Genomic DNA, 20,240 nt, shown 5'->3' on the forward strand with positions numbered 1-20,240 from the left:
TAGTTGTATTATAGTGTCCTATGGTCAAAAAAAATAATGTGCAACTAGAAATATTTAATTCCTATAATTATGATTAAACATTGCTTGACAGAGTTTTAAACTTAAGTGTTTGGCAGTTGTTTACAAGTACATATCAGATTTAATCATTGTTGATTGTAAAACAGACCAAAGCCTTTGTATTTCATCTAGTACACAATGTTTTTTTAAAAGATATTAGTCTTGTGTTGCAAAATTTTGTAAACACGTTCTGTTCAACTATATTGGCTTCGAGTTCGTAAGACTGCAGTCGAAACCCGCAGTCCTTATTTATAATTGAAGACCATGGGAGGGTTTTTCTAGCATCATCTGTCATGCTCTTTTGAGTTTTGCATTTTTATTTCAGTGTGTACGTAGAACATGGACACATACTGGGTTTACGTCTGAGCATTGCTTCTGAGATAAAACGTCTACACGCTGTCTCTTAAATATTTCAATTTAATTTTATTTAAAATGGAGCTTTCTAAATGTATTTTGTGAAAACTATAAAAAAACATTTTGTACAGTAAAATTGTGTCTTAAAGAAAGCCTTTTTGCCTGGTTAATGCTGTGTCAGCTTTTACTGAGCAAGGAGAAAATCTTTTTTTTTTTGCATCGTTGCTGCAAAAGTGAACAACTCTAACACAGGCCGGTGCCAGTGCAACAGCTTGTGGTGAACGTAACACGTTCGATTCCTTCCCAACAAAGGCGTCCAAAATAAAAAAACACATTCCTGATGTGTGGGGCCGAACCAAGTCGACACAGATCACACAATGAGAAAGGTCAACCAATTCAACGTCCCTTGCTCTTGTTTTAGTAGAGTTACGATGGTATGGAAAAAGAAAAAAAAAATACAGGACCGATGACGGGACCAATGAGGAAAAGGAGGGAGCAGAGAAGAGAAAGGGGGAAAAAAAAGTCATGAAATAAAGCAGTCAGTGCCTAGAGCGAGGTGGAGGAGCGATTGTGTGGCAGAATGAGTTATTTTGCTTCACTTGCTGCCTCAGCAGGGGGTGGGGGGGTTGTGTGTGTATGTGTATGGATTTAAAGGGGTATGGAGGGGGAGAGAGCGAGAGTAACCATCTAAAAGGAAAAGTTATCCAGGAGAGAGTGAGGTCAGGTAAGATTCACTCAGCATGTACCAGCTCCGAACATCCTGCTAAATTGATCAACTTCATGTAGATGTCTCACTTGATATTAAATAGTTCAGTTAGAAGTTTGCAGGATTGGAGGTTAATCAGATTTTTAAGAGGATTTTTTTTTTCTTGGACTAAAGCAATTTCTCTGTTCATTTAATCCAGTTTATCACACAAATGGAGGAAGTCTGTTTCGGGAGCACGAGGAGGGGAAGACGGAGCAGACTCGATGACTGCGGCAAGACAGAGGAGGAACATTAATAATTACAGAGAGATTCAAAATGCAAGAAAGACTGCAATTAGTGGAAGTCTAAATAATACACAGCTTCGGGATAAAATGGTTTAAATGTAATTCTTGTGCGGAACAAAGTCAGGCAATAGAAGTTTCTGTAAAAGTTGCAGAGAACTTTTTACTTTTTGATATGATTTTTAATGAGACACAATAATTCTGACCTGGAGAAATCTGAATCTGAATTCCCACAGCAAGTGAACAAATGCTGACGCCCGGCTACTTAGCGTCTCAGCGTGAGCGTGTGCTTGAAGCAAACATGAAGTCATGCCTCCCTCATCATTATGAATACAAATAAAGAGTAGTATAAGCTTTGAGTAAGATGTTTTTGACAAGTATGGCTTAATTGGTTCTCATCGCTAAAGCAACACACAACAACACATTTGAAGGGGAATCTGCTTTTACACTAAACTTCTCAGAGAAATAGTTAATGCAGAAAAAAGATATTGAATGTGGTTAAGAAAACACCCTACTTTTTACTTCTTTAATAGTATGTGATAAAATACAATCCATAAAACTCAAGTAAAAGCAACTGTATTCAAATAGTTGGCTTTAGCTAAGAAACATATAGATGTGCAATCTCCACACTACTTCAGGAAGAGCTGCAGAATGTACCTACAGCATCGAATGTTCATCTTATGTGACAGTAATACAGATTTCATTCACATAAGAGTCCTTTACAGACTCGTAACATACCTAGTAATAAAGGTGCATTGCATTTTGAGCAACAAAACTGAATCAATCAGAAGAAAGGTGACAAAACAGGCAAATACTTGGCTAATCATAAGCCGCTGCATTGTGGGAGGACGCTGACAAATCCGCTCTATGATCAGTCATATGCTAAATTCTGAATTTGATTCAAAACATTTTATAAATTAAAAAAACAATCAGCTCAAAGTGCTTCTGAACTGAGTAGACAGAAAGTGAATCAGCATGCTGACACAGAAACTTGGGCTAAATAATGTAAAACAAAAAAAACAAACTTGCATGCTAGTAAAACGGGAACATAAACACGTGTCAAAACGAGTCTGTTCTATTTTAATCTACCTTTAATTTGTACCCTGAATACGTCATCTCATCAGCAACAATAACTTTAAAAAAATGCGTTTTTATCTTTCATTCACATGCGTAAGTGACCTGCGTACGAAAACTCGTTCTTGCTCATAAAATACACCTGATACAAGAGCGCTCCACTCATGTATGAATCCGTCAGGTAACACTACCCTCTCCCGACAAGTGTTGCAGATGGTTACCAATACTGCCAGTTTTTACGAGCAAAAATATTCAAACTGGCATCAACAGCAGACTGAGGAAAATAAAAATGAAACATTTAATTTTTCATGTTGATTTTTTCTTCTCCTCTGTTTCTCCATGTCACCGTTTGACCTAATTTGTTCTTTTGGGCTTGTCATGGCAAAGCAGCTCATCCAGCAAACATGCCTGATGAGGTGTGAAGCCTGCACCCAAATTCAGCTCTCCTACCCTCTGCCCACATTCCTGCTCTGCTCTGCTTACTGGAGGTATACATCACTCACAGGCACAGTCTCAGGGTCAGATGGAGGCATCCCTATCCAAACCTGAAACCAGTCAGGCAGACCAGAGATCAGTCACTCCCAGTCTCACAGTCTATTTTCTCCTCAGAGTTGGCGTTGAACTGCAGTAAAGTAAAAACCGACAATATAGTGTGTGCCATGTTCTGTATATTTATTGTTTATTATTTACTTTTACATAAGAAAATTTGATCAACCTGCAAAATAAACTGTATTTATAGACTTTTGTAAACTGGAGTGAGTCGATAGAGGCCCAGGGATTAGTTAAATTATTCAATATTTACTTCGACTGTCTGTCTGTAGAGAAAGGTTAAAAAAAAAAAAAAAATTAACGGTTGCACTTTGCTTGTAAACATATTCTCTAGAGGCAGAGAAAACAACAAAGAACTTACAAAATGTACCAAACCTGAAAAAACCACCCAGCTTGTATTTTATTTAGGTTAAGTAATCATCACCTTACCAGCCATTTACCTTTACATTACATTTCAAAACAACACAGTGTTTCTATGTTTCTGCAACTTGCAGGAAAAACAGAAAAAAGTTTGCTAGCAACAAAAGTAAAATGAGTCCGTAATGACAGCGTGGAATGTGTGAATATCAGCTTTCAGAGTCAGGAAAAAACAAAAAAAACAAAAAGCATGTAGACTAAGTGTAAATAAAAGAAGAGCTGTGAAATATAGGATGAAATGTGTCGGTTATGAGAAGAGGTACTGTGGATGTTTAGATCTTCACCCCTGGCTGTGTCAGTTGGCAGGTGGTAATGGCTGGCAGGGTTATAGATGTTGACATTACGTGGGCAAGGGAACAACTTGGTCACCGCAGTGAAGAGGACAACGCCGCGGCATTCCAGGTGTTGGTTGCCTATAGCGACTGTGTGGGAGCTCTAGAAGTCCAGGTGTTTGTTGCCGGAAGTGCCGGAGCCACAGGCTGACGCCACCGCGGCTGCTCCTGCCAGCTCCCCCCTGCTCACACGACTCACTGTCTCAGACAAGTCTGGAGGCAAATGCAGTCTCTGCACAAATCAGAGAGAGAGAAGAGGGACAGAGGGAGGGGGGCAGAGCGTCAGTGCAAGAAGAAAGCTCTGCAGTGGATCAGCATACAGTAGATGTTACTCTTCAGTGATGCTTATTCGCAGAGAGCCATGTTGGGTTGAAATTGCATTAGATGCTTCAGCACTCCCCTCAGCACTGGCAGCATGGAGTAAACCTGCCAGCGTGTTGCTAAATGCTTCAGAGAGCTTTAGGTCTGTTACACCTCACAGGGAATATATGTATGTGTGTGTGTGTGTGTGTGTGTGTGTGTGTGTGTGTGTGTGTGTGTTAGGGTTGTTTTGGAGAATTGTGAATGGGACACAAAATCACTCATTTATGAAGTAAGAGAAAGTGTGTGTTCCAACACAACTGTGCCCGGAAAATCTGGATGGATGCGTTTGCATCAGTGCAGCAGTGCTGACTGCTTTACTGTAACACAAATTGTGCTCAGTTGTCTACAAGAAAGTCTTTTACAGTAAAGCTTATCTACAGAGCAGCCCTGTGCCAACTCAAAGCACAAAGACGCTAAGAGGTTAATGAGGGCCACTCGTGTAAACCCCCCAAACACCAACATGCTTACTGCTATAAAGCTTAAGAGGGGTTTCACTGCCTGCTCTGCTTTCTCCAGATCTGCCATGAAAGGCTGTCGGCGGCCCTCCATGAACAAAGTCTTGAAGAGCTGTTGAGAGCGTGAGAGGAGGTGAAGTATCTCCGGAGTCAAGTGTGGCCCTGACAATGGTGCTGAGTGGCTTGTTGCCCAAGTGTCTATTGAGGAAGTTAAATCAGAATACTGCCATTCTGGGTACAAGAGAAGTTAAACCCTATAATTTCCCCCTGAAAGAATCTGCCATGACATCTGAAACCCACTGGCCAAAGCCTGCACTCCCACACCTAGCCCACCTCAACCCTGTAAACCTTCCCTGCCCGCCACGTCCTTCCCCTCCAGACATCCAGCTTTAGCAGAGCCCTTCCACTCCCACAGATACTTATCTTTTTCCTAATGACTAGGTGTTTGGGTACGGGGTTTAAGAGCGTCATTACTTAGAGATAATCAGAACAACGCCGGACTCTTTACCCCTTCAGGGTAGATGACTTCCAGCCTTTATTTTTTTAGAGTGCTGAAACACCTGAGTGTGTTTTAAATGACTGATCTTCGTGTCTGATATGAAGCCTTCTCTTCCTGTTCCTGTGGCCGACAGCTCAAGTTGTTGAGCATATTGCCTTTGTGTGTGTTTCAGAAAACCATTTGTGAGGCAAACAGAGGAAAGAAGAGTAGTCTTCCTGCAGATTATCTAAGGGAAGGTGAGAACTGAGACACTTGTGAAGGACCTGTAATTTAATGTGAGATGGTAAAGCTAAGGTTACACAGAGGCAAGGAAAATGATTCCCAGTGAAGAACAAACATGAGGCACATAATAAGCATGAACTAAGACTGGTGAGACCAGAAGATGAAGTTGTTAGAAAAACATGAATCTGTTCAACTTCTCTCTGCATGTTAGTCTTTCTTTCACTCCTTTTTTTTTTCCACACACATGCACGCACGCACACACAAACATCCCAGGCAAACTCATACACTGGCCTTGAGGGGGCCTCCAGAAGCGCTGCTTTGCTTCCATACCCTGCCAAACCTCACCTGTGTAACCTTTCGTGTCTTCAGCTCACTCGAGTGTGATTGAAAAAGAAAAACAATGCATTGATCAAGCCTGGACTCAGTCCTGCTTAGCGCACTGCAGCGGAAACATGTTAGAGAGAGAGGTAGGAGAAAAATCAATCACATATACATCATCCTCAGTGGGTGAGTTAAAGGGAAAAAAAAGACATCACACCGTTGTCTGGCTGTCACGCACCCACGGGCCTGGCTACACCATGTCTGTTTGGCTCTGGGCTCTGTGAACCCACTGAGCATGTGCAGAGCGAAGGTCAAAGCAATTCAGAAGTGCAGCTCAGCTCCTCTAACCTTTGAGTTCAGGGGCAGATGAGAACAATCAATGGTAACATCAAAGTTGGAGGGAGGAGCAAACAAACCAATCGATTGGTTTGACACACAGGGAAAAGACAGCCTAGTAACAGCCAGCAACCACCACACACATCACTGACAGCCAATATAAGAGCTGATAACTGTTATCAGGGCCAAAAAACTTTCTTCTATACCAAATGAAGTAATCCTAACCACAGCTAAATGCATGAAGACAATCAAATTATTTTCAATAATTTTGAACTTATCTTTGAAATTTACACCAAATATTTTAAAAGCATTATAAGTACAGTAGATTATTGTAGCAATGTTTGCAGCAAATGCATTACTGCCCTGAGCATTTCACATTGACAACAAATGAATGGAGGTCAGTGTAGGACTTTGAGAGACATAGTCAGGGAGGCTCTGAATCTGCTTCCCTACGACCTGCACACTCCATGATGTAAACAAGGACATCCGGATAACCCTCAGAGGCATAGTGGGGTGTATGTGTGTGTGAAGTCTTTCTTTGCTGCCTGGCAACCTTCGCGAGGGTGGAGAAAGAGGAAAAACATAAGAAAGGGGCGAGGGGTGGGTGTTGGAAGGGAGTGGACGGCGGGAAAATAGACCATTGGCTGTGGTGCAGTGGTGGAGGGGGGCAATGTGAAAATGGATGTGTGCTACAATGTTAGTGCAATTATGTGTGTGTGTGTGTGCGTGAGTGTGTGTCTTAGAGCTGTGATGTCAGTGTTCCCTCCCTGGTGGTGGGCAGGGGTAAAGGTCTGTGGTACAGCTCCGCCACCACAGCCAGAGGGGATGGGGCCATGCTGGCAACAGGGCGAGGGGTGACAAAGCTCCAAACGAGCGCTAAGCACTTGAAATGAGCCCTCGGGGTCGGCCCACAGACTAGCTTTGCCTAAGAGGGTTACTAATATCACCCCACAATGGACAATTCCCTTCAGCTTACCAAAGACCCCAAAGACCTGTTTCTCAGAGAATACGGCGTTTTATGCTGCCCGGTCATTTCCACTCTCTGTAGTTTTATTTGTGGATATGACGTCAGTCGTTTAAGGATCAGAGAACACACTAAATCACTGTTTTGGACATCTTCTTTTGTTTTGGTTGTGTGCATTACAATGCAAAGCAGTTGTGTAATATTCCAACATCTAAATGGAGAGATTTTTCCAAGTGGAGCTTACAAGGGACCTACTCACACAAAGCAGCGCCATCAAAGGCATTCCAGTGGTGGTAACGGCTTGCTAATGACTGGAGTATTAGGTGCTAATTTAACGAGTCATTTCTTCCATAGAGTTTTAGCCACACTTTCAAATGGCCCGTGTCACTGTACAGCTTAGGACGATGGGAAACCCAACACCTTGTTAGAACACATGATGACCGGTCTGGCTGTTCCAATCAGATTAGCTGGCACAGGAATATGTTTAAGGAAGTGACAAGATATTTACCATAAACACCTACTTAATCAATCAGTGCTGTAATGCTGACAGCATTTTGTAAACTCTGTGATTTCACCGAAATTACATAAAACTGAAAATTGCTTCTCTACATTGAAGTCATTACAATCACAGGGGAGAAAAAGTGACTGAAATCTGGGTACATGCTGTTACCAATAAGATAAGCTTGGGTCATTTTATTAATGCAGAACAATTCAACAAAATGTATTTTTAATATATAGCTCTAGGTCCAGTATTCATAGACTGCGGTCACATTAGAGGTGATACCTTTTGCCAATTCCATTTCCTTGAGCGGCACAGCTGCAGTGCAGCCACTGTAAACTAATGTGTACATCTGTCCATGACACCAGGTCAATGTCTTCCATTTCCAGCCCCATTTCTACAACCAGCCAAGGGTCAAAATGGCAGCAGACTGTTTCACGGCTGAAACTGGTAGACTTGCTGATCTGTTCAGTGACTAAACCAAGGTAAATCGCCTGCCAGCGCTGTAATCCCTCGCAACTCTAAAGTTTCACAGCATTGTGTGGGAAATCATTTGCTGTATCTATAGGAACTAGTATTGGCTTTAGCACACCAAAAACCCACATAATGAGGTGATGAACCTTTCTATTCGACAAGTAAACTATGAGCACATTTACCCTGGCAATTTCGGAGAATACTTCCGCCACCTTCCCAGAAAAAAAATGCAGAAACAACTCGGCATAAATCCTTTATGCCAATCACTTTGGAAATTCTAGCCCACCTGCACCTAACAAAAGCTGAGAAGAAGCTCTACCTTTCTCTTCTTTTGTGGTAACAAAGAGCGTAACACAATCCCTGGCCTTGCCCTAAGAATAAACTGTTGACTAGCAAAGTCTTTCTCCCTTAGACTTTGAAATTTTTAAGTAAAAATTTGTTCTCATCCTTTTATTTTGTAAAATTAATTTGACATTATTAATCACTTTTAGAATATTTTGGAATTTATTCTGCATTCTTTTTGGTAATAACATGGTTTATTATAGGATATTTAACCTTCAGCGTCATTTGAATACTAGCAAAAAATACGCATGAAAGGACGGATGCATTTTCTTGCTTGTTAAGTTGCATGCTACCTGATAAAGCTTTTTCCTTTTCCTTTTTCAGGAGACAAGAGAAGAAAGAAACAAACGCAAACTACACTGGAGCTTTCTCAAGTTTCTCTTTGGTAATTGGGTGATGGTCACCTGCTCACCATGTCACCTGCTGCCTGATCCGGGATAATCTAAAAGTCAGGCATACAGACAGTCAGGAGGACTGACAGATAGACAGATACAGACACAGGCTCCTCATCTATTCCGCTTCATGGCCTAATGCATCTGACAGAGTAGGCAGCAGGCAGGCAGAAGGATGAGTAAGCATTTTGAATGTAATTATATTCCCTAACACTGGAAAAAGGGGAAGGGACTAATAACTGACTGAATTTCATTAAAAGCGAGCATGTCCAAACAGGAAATTGATTAGCTGACAATATTTCAAGTTTTTTTTAATACCTAATGGAATGTTTATTCTTGTTCTCTTGAATAGCTAACTCCTCACTTACCCTTCACGCTCCACAGACTGATAAAAAGCAGCATTTGATTGTATCTGTCATGTTACTAAACATGACATGCATGGGAATCAGTTAGCTCCGTGATGATTCTGAATAACTAAATGGACAAACAAGGGCCAAAGTGTAACTGTGCTGTAACACAACAACTTGTTATATCTGTCGTCATCATCTTCAACTAAACCCTCCTCTGGGGTCCTCCGCTTGGGCCTGTCAAGAGCTTTGACAGGAGAAGCGGCGTGGGGCCATTTTGTCTCTTTTCAGTTCAGTTTTGTTTCTCTTTGGAGGGCAGTGTTGGTAAAGACCGTGGGCATTGTAGGGTGAGGGCACATTGACCCTTGTGATGGTGGATAGTGAAAAGAGGGGGGTTAGTTGGTGTTATGAACTTGGGCATAGCCAGAGAGTGCTGGATTTCCCCTGGAGTGACATGGTGCCTGGGGAGAAAGGGAGAGGGATAGAGGGCGAAGAGTACAAACATATCTAAGTGCTGCTTTCACTACCAATAGGCCCATAGCAAAAAGTGCGGTTGCATGGGTTATGACAGCATATCTGGGGGACCTCTTGTGCCCTCCATCCTTCAAACACACATTTTACCCCTCAAACTGTGACTCTGATATTGGCATCCTCGAGCTAAAACCTCACTGGCAACTTTAGTAAGAGCAGGTTGTCTAATGTCCTGCTTTAACAATCACACTTTTGGGAATTTAAAATGATTTAGTAAGAAAAAAACAAAGAAAAGCAGAGCTATAACAATAAGATTTAAGCTGACAATGATTTACCAACTATTGGTGTTTACAGGTGAAGTGTATCATTTCTCCCTGTTTTTGTTGGGGGGGGGGGGGGGGGGGGGGGGGCTACAAATCAAGTTTACTTTAAATTTTACTTCCAATATGCACACACTGGCCACTTTGTTAGGTACACCTAGCTAGCTGAATCCGTTTACCATCACAACTACCTTAATTCTTTGTGGCAGAGATTCAGCAAGGTGCTGGAAACATTTCTGAGAGACTTTGGTAAATAATGACATGACAGCACTACACAGCTGGTGCTCTGCTGGATTGACATCTGGTGACTGTGGAGGCCATTTGACTACAGTGAACTAATTGTCATATTCAAGAAATACCTGCTGGAAGCAGACACTAGAAGATGGGTATACTGTGGTGATACAGAGATGGACATAGTCAGCAACAATACTCAGTTATGCTCTGCATTTAAATGATGTGCAATCGGTACTAAGCGGCTCAAAGTGAGTCAAAAAATATCTCCCACACCATTAAACCTCCTCCAACAGCATGAATTGTGATACAAGGCAAAACAGATCCATGATCTTGTGTTTAGGCCAAATTCTCATCCAAATGTCACAGCAGAAATCAAGACTCATCAGACCAGGCGATGATTTTCTTCTGAGGTGTGCTCATGCAAATTGTAGCCTCAGTTTCAGTTCTTAGCTGCCAGGAATGATACCCAGTGAGGTCTCTAGCCCATCTGCTTCAGGGTTCAATAAGTGGTGTGCTCAGAGATGCTCTTCTGAATGATTATTTGGTTTACTTCTGCATTCTTTCCAGCTCAAGGGAGTCAGTCCTCTGACCTATGGCATCAATAAGGTATTTTGAGACAGAGAACTGCTACTCAATCAGCAGTTTCTGAAAAACTCAGACCAGCAAGTCAGACAGCAAATACTATATCACACTCAATGTCCCTTAAACTTCATTAGGTTGTTTTGATCCTGTTCTTATGTGTAAATGCATTGAGTTGGTGCCATATGATTGACTGATTAAATATTTGTGTTCAAAAAGATGAGATGAGGACTTCTACCTAATGAAGTCGGGTGCAAGTGTATATGAAATCTGTTTATATTTTAAATCAGAAGAATAACAGAAGTAACAATGTAAAGAAATAATTGAGATTTAGATTTTATTTACTTGCAGAGGTGATTGGAGCACTGAAACAACTCATATGTCTCATCTCAGGGTGAGTTTGGAGGAAGCACCAGTCATCATAGCTTTGCATAAATACTAGCAACAGTGGGGAATAAACTCTTTCCGAAGACAGCAAAAGTATCCAGCTAACAATGCTAAATCTCATTAACAGTATGCTATATTTTAATGATTCGATCTGCACTAAAGCTGCATGTTTTATGAAGCGCTATGAACTGTTTCGTTACTTCAGAAACTCTACTACCCTTTCACGAACTCTTCTGTCACTGTTTCAGTAACCCAAAAAATAAATAAATACAAATTTGAAAAAAATAAAACCTAGAACATTTCCACAGATATTTTGTCATCTATTATTCATGTATTTTTCGGTGCTGCACTCAGTCTACAAGTGCGCACACTCGTGTACAAAAACAGACAGACAGACACGCACGGCTACTTTCCTATGCATGTGTCACACAGAGGTACTTACAACATGAGTGCACAAAGCAGAATTGTACATCTAGGGTTACCTAAACCCGGCTTTAGCTCCCACTAACAAGTCTTGTTCTTTCTTTCATCATTTACTGTGATAAGAGTTCACGCAGTTTACAGGCATAACATTTGGCAAAGCGAAAGGTCGTCTGGAGGTTACTGTGTCAGCCTGGGTAAGTGGCTGACCCCTCGGGAGGGGTGTGGGGTAATGACTCTCACAGACAAAGTCTAGTGTGCAAGTAAAAGACCAGAACTGAAGGCAAAACCAAAATAAAAGGAGAACACAACAATATATCATCGGCCATTTAAAATGTCTTCAGTGCTGCACGTGAAGATATTAAAACTACAAGTTTATAAACTTAACCTGCTCTTACCTCTCTTACTAACATATTGCACATAGCATTGCTGCAATGTAAGCCATGAGATGCACATGACACCAGCACTCTGGTTAAGCGTGTCTGCAACTGAAAACGGCAGCATATACACTCGTAAACAAAGGCACAGCTGTGTATAAGAATTATGGGCCAATTCTTTACACTGGAGCCGAACAGTCTCTCCAATTGCAGGTTTCTGCCATGAAGTTCACCTGCTAAATCTTTTGGAACCAAGCAGCAGTTAAACAACTAAGATTTAGCAAAAGATGGTTGAAGCTAAGGAGAAAGAAAAAAATTCAGGAAAAGAGAATCTGACGAAAAACAAACTGTGATGATCACGTCAGGTTAACCAAAGATAACTATACATTTACACATGTAATGCTTTTTATGCTGAGTGTGATATTACATACATATCTGCATATACCTAAGACATACATGCTCACTCGCATCTTTCTCTGTTACTCTGCCCGGATGAATAAAGAAGAGTGGGTATAATCCATCACCAGTTGATAGTCCTCACAAAAAAGAAGCCCTTTTTGCTGAGAGGACAGCCCTTGTGTGGACAAAGACCACCATACTGGGGACTTCATAGGACCTAGCTGAAAAGGTGTTGCCCAGAGTAACCCCATTCACACTAACAGGCATGCTGGCCAAAGCCAGTCATTACTGCTGACTTGGACCAGCCGGGCCACACATAGACCAGCCTAGAGCCTCTAAGGCCATTCACTCCACATCAGCCTACAGGCAATCAGCCTGAACTCTGCCATTGGGGAGCATCTAGAATTGTTACCATTCTATTCGACTGTCCATCTTGGGAGCTTCAATATAAGCATGCTTTCAGTAAATTTATAAAAAGCATAAATATGGTTTAAGTGGTTAAGACTTATGCCTATTCATAAAACAATCATAATCATGCGTAAATAAGTCGAGAGATAATTTATCACATGCTGACATCTCATTTATTTACTGAATTTACAGTAACAATCTGTTTGGCAGCTACTCTGAGCACAAAACCAAACAGCTCTTGTAGTATTGGTATTAATACTTGAACACTATACATCCAATAGAACAATAGAACTGTACACCACGGACAAGTAGTCGTTCTCGGTATAATTTTTTGAAGTCAGCCACATGGACGTTGGCATGGAGCTTCTGTGGCGCCTCTGTCAGTGCGCCCCAGGGTGGCTGTGGCTACAATGTAGCTTGCCATCACCAGTGTGTGAATGTGTGCGTGAATGGGTGGATGACTGGATATGTAAAGCGTTTTGGGGTCCTTAGGGACTAGTAAAGCGCTATATAAATACAGGCCATTTACCATTTATTTACCATTTTCGTTCTCAATGACTCTGACCTGTGGTGACCTTAGAAGACTTGTGGGCAAGGAAACTTAAAACACATCTGTAAGAAGTAAAAACTGGTGTTACTGCAGACCACAGACATGTTGGTTGAAAACATAATTTTTCACCTTTTTTGGGGTGCTAAGCATATCCTTAGCTCTTTATCACCCCAGTATCATGCAGGCCGTCTGGATTTATTTTGTAATTTTGGCTGTAAAATTCCAAAATATTCATATTTTTCAGAGATTATTTGATGTTTCTCTCTAAGCCCAGAATGGTTAAGGATGTAATGTAAAGTAATGTAAAGCTCACATAGTAAAATCTAGGCACAGCTGATATTTCTGTCTATGTTCAGACAGCAGTACCATGTGAATGCTTTGTGCTACAGAAAATCACAGAATATTCCCGTAAATCGCGTCTTCTCTTCTTTCCAAACCTGTTTGAATTTTGTCTGTAGCACAAATGGTGAGCTAATGGAGTTAAAGAGTGCTTGTAAAACGGGCACACCACCAGGCCAATCGTTTAAAAAAAAAAAGGGGGGGGGGGGTGCGTAAATAACACAGTACAGGTGGAATACGTTTTTTTCCTTTACAACAGACGATAAACTGGAAGATATCTCCCATCTGAGGTAAATTAAAACAACAAATAGCACTGAAAGTAACTACGTAAACATATTTTGTATTGAATTTCTCTGGCACACCAACATACTTCAGTCCCTCCCCCCTCCTTCTCTCTCCCCCATTTGCCCTCCATCACCACTCCACCTCCACCTCTGCTCTCCTCTCTAGTTCCCTCCCTGTGGGCAGGTGGTTGTGTAAATTTAGCCACAGCTAGGTAAGGTGCTTCCTGGGTAGACTGTTGGCAAAGCCACCTTTAGGGTGTTCAAGATGTCAAAGGGAATGAGGCATCACCTCGGCTGCCCTGTCAAAAAATTCACCACCTTCCATTTTGCCCATAACCACTAGGTCCTAAAAGCACTGTGGGTGATGGGGAATTCTTGTTTTGTGTTTTCTAATTTAGCCTGAAAAACACCAGCCATGACCTAACCCAGAGCGCTGGCTGAGTGTTAATTGTGAAGCATTACTAAAGCTATTAAAACAGTGAGCCAAGGCCTGGGGAGAACACATGCTAAAGTTAAAAATCAGAGAGACAGTGCTAAATGCATGTTATACCCTCCCTGCAAATGACCCCTATAAGAGGTGACACTTCAGAGAATGTCGAGATTTTAAAAGAATGACAAGAAACAAATGTTCTGAGGTAGATGGTTGTGACTATTGTTTGTTTGTCAGCATGAATGTGCACAAAACAACCAAGATGATTTTCATGAAACTAGGCTAGTCAAAATGTATTGACTAAGGGAGAACCCACTAAATGTTGGTGCAGCTACAAATCACTTCTTTAAACTGCAATGATCACTGTAATAAGCTTCCAAAGCAAAATAAGACAAAATATTCTATTTATTAAAGGATTTTACAGCAAGATTTTCAAAAAAGCAGATGTTTCATCACAACAGTGCAGGTGTTTTAAACACCCTTTCACAAAATCATAGTTTTTTGTTTCACTTCTTAACCAATTAGCCATGAGAAATTTTATTTGGTGTATTTTTTCATGTTTTTCTTTTCTCTAAAAGTGCAAAAATGTTAGGTTTGGTGTTGAGGAAAAAAATTACTGCATGGAAAGTGTCATTTACTGTTATATGAGTGACTAGAAAATGGACTTTATCATGCAGGAAGGAAGAAAGGAAGAGGAAGGAAGCGATGAGTCAATGCATTAACTCAACAGGAATAATTTTAGCATCTTAAACGGGATCTTAAATAAGCTCTCATGAGGGTTTATTTTAAATAAACTAATTTATAATGTCAAGTATGGCAATACAACTAGTGCATAGATTTTTTTTCAACAATTAGATAATGTTGCATTTGTGCCAATTGTGAAGCACTATTAACTTCAATATGTTAAAAGAACTGAATCGTGAGAATTAAATATGACGTGTGCAGAATGAAACTGTTTCATGTCTTAAAGCTGTGTACCTCTGCAGCTCCAGTTGTGGATTTTTTGAAGTAATGGGCAACTGAAAAAAGTTTAATGTGAAATGTATGAACCCCTGGTATGTACCACTAGCCTATTGCAGTTGTAGGTTGGTTATTATTTAGGTTAGGCAGGTTACAATCGCTCAAAATAACACAGTTTTACTAATTTCATAAAAATGCTTTTGTAATTACTGTGTGTTTCATTTTGCTGGTAGAGCTTTAGAAAACTACTGCAGTTTTTCTTTTTTTTTTTAAGGAAAAGCTTTTCTGTGGTTAGGGTGTTGAGGTTTATTGTCAAAAACCTTTGATCACAAAACCACAAACGCTTGAGGAGACTAATGAGTAAGAATATTAGTTTAAGCCATGCAATTAGTGTGCAATTATATTCTGTGAAGTTTAAAAGAAAAAGAAAGTATAGAGGTGGATACAGAGTACCGTTGATATCAAAAGAATAGCAAAATTGGAAAGTAGTTCAGATGTGACTATCAGCTTCTTCATTCTCCCTGATGTGGAGTTAGGCGTTTTGCTGGGAAATGGGCGGCCTGCCAGATTGGGGCCAAGTCAGAGTTGTCAGGGGATTACAGTTCTGCCTTGCTCACTGCAGGGGGTGCGGAGTGGGCCTCAATTACCCTGGAGCGGCGTGTTTGATTTGGCCCGGCACTTTTGGGGACAGACCAAAAGCTGAATAATGCACCATTAGCAACTCAAAATCCTGCCGTAAAATGAGTCCACTTATGCATCACATACAGTAATTGTGTGTCTATCAAAGGCTGGCAGGTCCACACCAATTACCCTGATAACAACAAAACAATCTATGCATAATATTATCTGCTGAACACCTGTGGGTGCCCACAAACATCCAAGCTTTCCTGTTTAAAACTTCTACCGCTCATTCAAAGTCTGTCACCAACACACTGCGGGGTAATGAAGTGTCAATTTTGGAGCACAAAAGCGCTAAAATGCAAGGTTGCTCTGATATAATGTGGGAAAATGTGTTATGGTACAGATGTTTGTATTTACAAATACATGGAAGATGCTAGACTGGGGGAGAGACAGAGCGTGTGATGACAGAGCTAGAGAGCAAGAGAAAGAGAGCGAGTAAGAGAGGGAGATCCCACGACTCTGGCTACAGTTAGAGCTGTGCAATTGAATTTCACAGGATATGAGGCAGCAAATGGCATGTAAAGGGTGAAGCGTCAGACGGTTCCTGCCACACGGGCCAGACAGATAAGGGAGGTGTAAGTGAAATCATTAGGTAACTCTGCAGGACATCAGGGGCAGTTTGAGGTTGGCAGGGGGCTATGAAAGCCAAAGGTCCTCCTTGAGCTCCATTGAACACCCACTCAGCCTGATATACATGCACTTACAAACACACAGGGAAAATCACTTATACAAACACAAGCTGCAAGGCAAACAAGGACTCGAGACAGAGACAAGCACACAGCCTAGCGCTGTTTTTCCACCCCCCCAATCTCCACCCACAAACACATGCACATGAACGCATATGGAAATGCGCTCATGCACACATACACACACCACTTCAGACGCCTCATTGAGGTATCAGCCCCAGCGATTGTATTTGTCCACCTGGGTATGAAAGAGCCATTCTGACCTGTGTGGCGGAGACAGCAGTGTGGTACAGCTCCAACCGGAGCCCAGCTAGGCTACGTCTGTCTCAGGATCTCAGGGAGGGGAGCAGCCAAGTGTGGATGCACCTCATTACCTCACTCATCCACACACCAATTACCCCTAAATAAATACACCCAGCCCACAGGCAGCAACAATGACATCCAGCCTGAAAGGGAAGAAAGGACGGCGTTCAGAAAGCATTTGCACGCAAAGAAAAGTGCTGTTGGATAATGATGAAAAAAAGTACGAAGAAAAGAAGCAAAAAGAAGAACATGCAGGGGGCTCCAAGTCTTTTAAGGAGCTCAAAGACGAAATGGAGGAAGAGAAAGAATGAAACAAACACAGAGCAAGCAGAGTGAAGTGATTCAGAAAATGATAATTTCTTGCTAAATTTCACCCAACACATCCGCAAATGATTGTTGTGGCGGGGGAGGGGCAAAGTTTAATTGTTTTAATGCATGCAGCCATGAGATAGCTCTGCCGCGGACTAAAATGGTGATCACTGTAGAGCCGACACATATTTGCATGTAAGACAGACTGCTTGGGGTAATGGTAACGGCGCCGTGTCCGAAGGCCACAAAATCTAAAGCTAAAAAAAAAAGAAAAAAAGACAGAGGCTGCAATAACCAGCCGCTCAATTCCCACGAAGTTTGACAAAATATCACAGGTGGCATGAACTGTGAGAAGAAATCCTCACGCCTTAAATATGAGAAAACGGTTTAAGCTGTTAACAGTGAAAAAAAACAAAGCTCCATTACTGGAGTGAGAAGGTGAGCGAAGGATGCAGAAAAGGTGTGTGGCAGAGAAAAGAAGACAGATGTGTTTTCAGGGAAGGGAGGTACAAACGAGGAGAGGAAGCCAAGAGTTCCTTCATGCCCCCCACCCCCACCACCCCACTCTCCCACCTCCCTCCATGTGGGATCTTTCTGCATGAGTGACTCTGTCATACCTGGGGGACAAAATGGTCTCTCTCTCTCTCTCTCTTCCTCTGTTTGTCTCTCTATCTGCCCCAGTTCTTCCTACCTCTACTCTTGTATGTCTGATGTGATAATAGTAAGCCAAGCTTTGCTAGTTGTGTGGTGCTGTGTGGTAAAACAATGTTAAAACTAATAGTATATTAGTTCTCACTCCAGTACTGAAAATAGTTTACTATAGTCCTCAATATATACATTTATTAGAGACCCATGAATCCCTTATTTTGGCACCAAAAGCAAAAAAAGATCATGCACTTGCACACGCAAGCAATCAGGTGACGGGTGTAACTTTAAGTTGCTAAGGATGGTGCGCTCTCCACTCTCCAGGATCATGTAGAAACTGAAAATAACCCACATGACCAAAGCCAACCGGTTCACCTGACCAGAGGCAGATTCCTGGTTAACGGAAACAATGGCTGAGAACGTATCAGATTTCCACGCTGTTGATTCGGTTTAATAAATTGAAGATGATGGATAGAGTGGAAGTGAAAGAAGCAGGTTTATTAGGATTCCTTCCTGATGGAGAGCTAATTGAGGGAAGGCACGTTGTGCAGGTTTGGTGCCACAAGTGGGTGGAGTAGCACAGACATGCTGTGGCAGCATAGTAAGGATTCCTGGCGTACAGCTCAACCCTTAACTGGAATCAGAGTGCATGAGAATCCCAGGCTCGGTCACACAGAACATCACACAAGAGGCCTGCACAGACTTACCTGCTTTTTATCAACTGCATTGTCCGCTGGACATAAAAATAGAAAGCTGTTGTGTCACCCTCTCTCTCCTTTTCTTCCCAGCTTGACATAGCCTAGAGGTTTCTCCTGAGACCTCCAGTGTTTTAATTTTCTGCACCCTACAACATCAACACATGCTGCTGTCAAACCCTGCAGCACGCTTCGCACACTGACGTATTGTGAACATATCACATTTTCTTAAAGGTTTCTAATTTTTTTTTTTTTAGATTAAGGCTTTCAGGCACATGTACACACACACACACACACACACACACACAGAAATTAGTATCTTCACAATTTCAGAAAGCGTGTGAAAAACCATGAAAATGCTGCAGCAATTACAGTATCTGAACCAGCTTCCAAGACAGGTTTGCGTGACTTGAGAGATTTCACACACTACCTGTGCCTGATTGGAATGTACAGGAGATATGCAACATCCCCAACACACACCCTCAGGTGTTTTTCAATCTGTACAATTCAGGAACAAACTAAATTAAATCCGCCTGCTGTTGTTTGTGTTCATTGAAACATGTCCAGTGGACAAGATTACACAAGCCAGTCATCGATGTCTCTTACACAACTGATCACTAAATTTATTCACTAATGATGAACTCGCAGCTACAGGTGTATGTGGTCTATAAATACAAACTCTCAATGGCTGAAGGGTGTTTGTACCTTAATGGTACCTCTGAGACTTATGAGTTACGGATCAATCAAATAAAGTTGTTAATGTTTAGCAGAGATAAAAACTGTTTTCTACTGTGTCAGATCCCTCCTTGTTACAAAAAAAAAACAGAACTTCATAATTATATAACAGACACTGTTAAAAATCAATGTGTATTTTACAATGAGACAGTGTAATTCTCCAGTGTTTTATCATCAGAGATAATGTATAGTGGTTTTTTAGAAGAAAGGAAAAGATAAGACACAGTTCCTTTAAAAATAGAATTTAAGTCGTTGCTCTTGCATGTTTCCTAATTGAAATAATGTGTAGTGTACTTCTGTGTGAATTTGTCAGATCTAATATTTTGTCATCAGAACACAACCTGTTCTGGTGGGTACCGGTAAATCTTGTTGCGTGAAAACAAAGGTAGCTTTTCCTATTTCTTAAGGACATAACTTCCGATTACTGTTCATCTGCTGGATAAACTTTTTTTAGGCCTGCCACTTCTAATTTTTCTCCCCCACTTGTGTGGTTTCCTCAATTTTGTTCTGGACACACTGCACACCATGAGATTTCGGACAATAGCTCTCTGAGGATCACCTTCTTGGTACAAAAATACTATTTTATGCCTGTCAAACTGTGTTAACTTTGGCATTTTTCATAGATTCAAGTAAAGAATGCCGAACAAATGTGCGTTTGTCACAGGCTGCTAGTCACAAAGTGCCGAAAGACACAATTCAGAATTGGTTCTTTGCCAGTTTGTTGAACCAGTGTTGTCTAGACACAACACTGGTTCATCCTTTGAGTTAAGTATCTCTTTTTTATGCTTGAATGATTCATAGGTCAATGTTCAGTGACTTAACAAACAAACAAAAAACCTTCCTCTGAAAAGTATTAGTTACAAGGACCCGACTGAAAGTGAGGGGAAAAAGAAGCCCATGTCCAAATAAAAACTTTGAAAGACCTTCAGAAAGCTGGGAAAATTACTCCTCAAGATCACTTTAAAAAATTACAACAAACTCTCAAAGTATAAAGAAATGAGGTGTACTTCATGACTTTTGCATTTCACTGTAAATAGAAGTACC

The 20,240-nt window shown here is 41.3% G+C and overlaps 1 protein-coding gene across 1 annotated transcript in view; it reads right to left on the reverse strand.

Moving 5' to 3' along the window:
• Nucleotides 1-1,339: 1,339 nt before the first annotated feature.
• elp4 (elongator acetyltransferase complex subunit 4) overlaps nucleotides 1,340-20,240 on the reverse strand; it is a 56,524-nt gene continuing 37,623 nt past the window's right edge. The window contains exon 10 of the mRNA XM_063500824.1: nucleotides 1,340-4,002. Within this exon, the coding sequence (XP_063356894.1) occupies nucleotides 3,874-4,002 (129 nt within the window). The 3' untranslated portion in view covers nucleotides 1,340-3,873. The remainder of the gene's footprint in view (nucleotides 4,003-20,240) is intronic.

This window comes from Pelmatolapia mariae, linkage group LG1 (assembly GCF_036321145.2).
Source record: "Pelmatolapia mariae isolate MD_Pm_ZW linkage group LG1, Pm_UMD_F_2, whole genome shotgun sequence".
NCBI classification, from domain to species: Eukaryota; Metazoa; Chordata; class Actinopteri; order Cichliformes; family Cichlidae; genus Pelmatolapia; species Pelmatolapia mariae.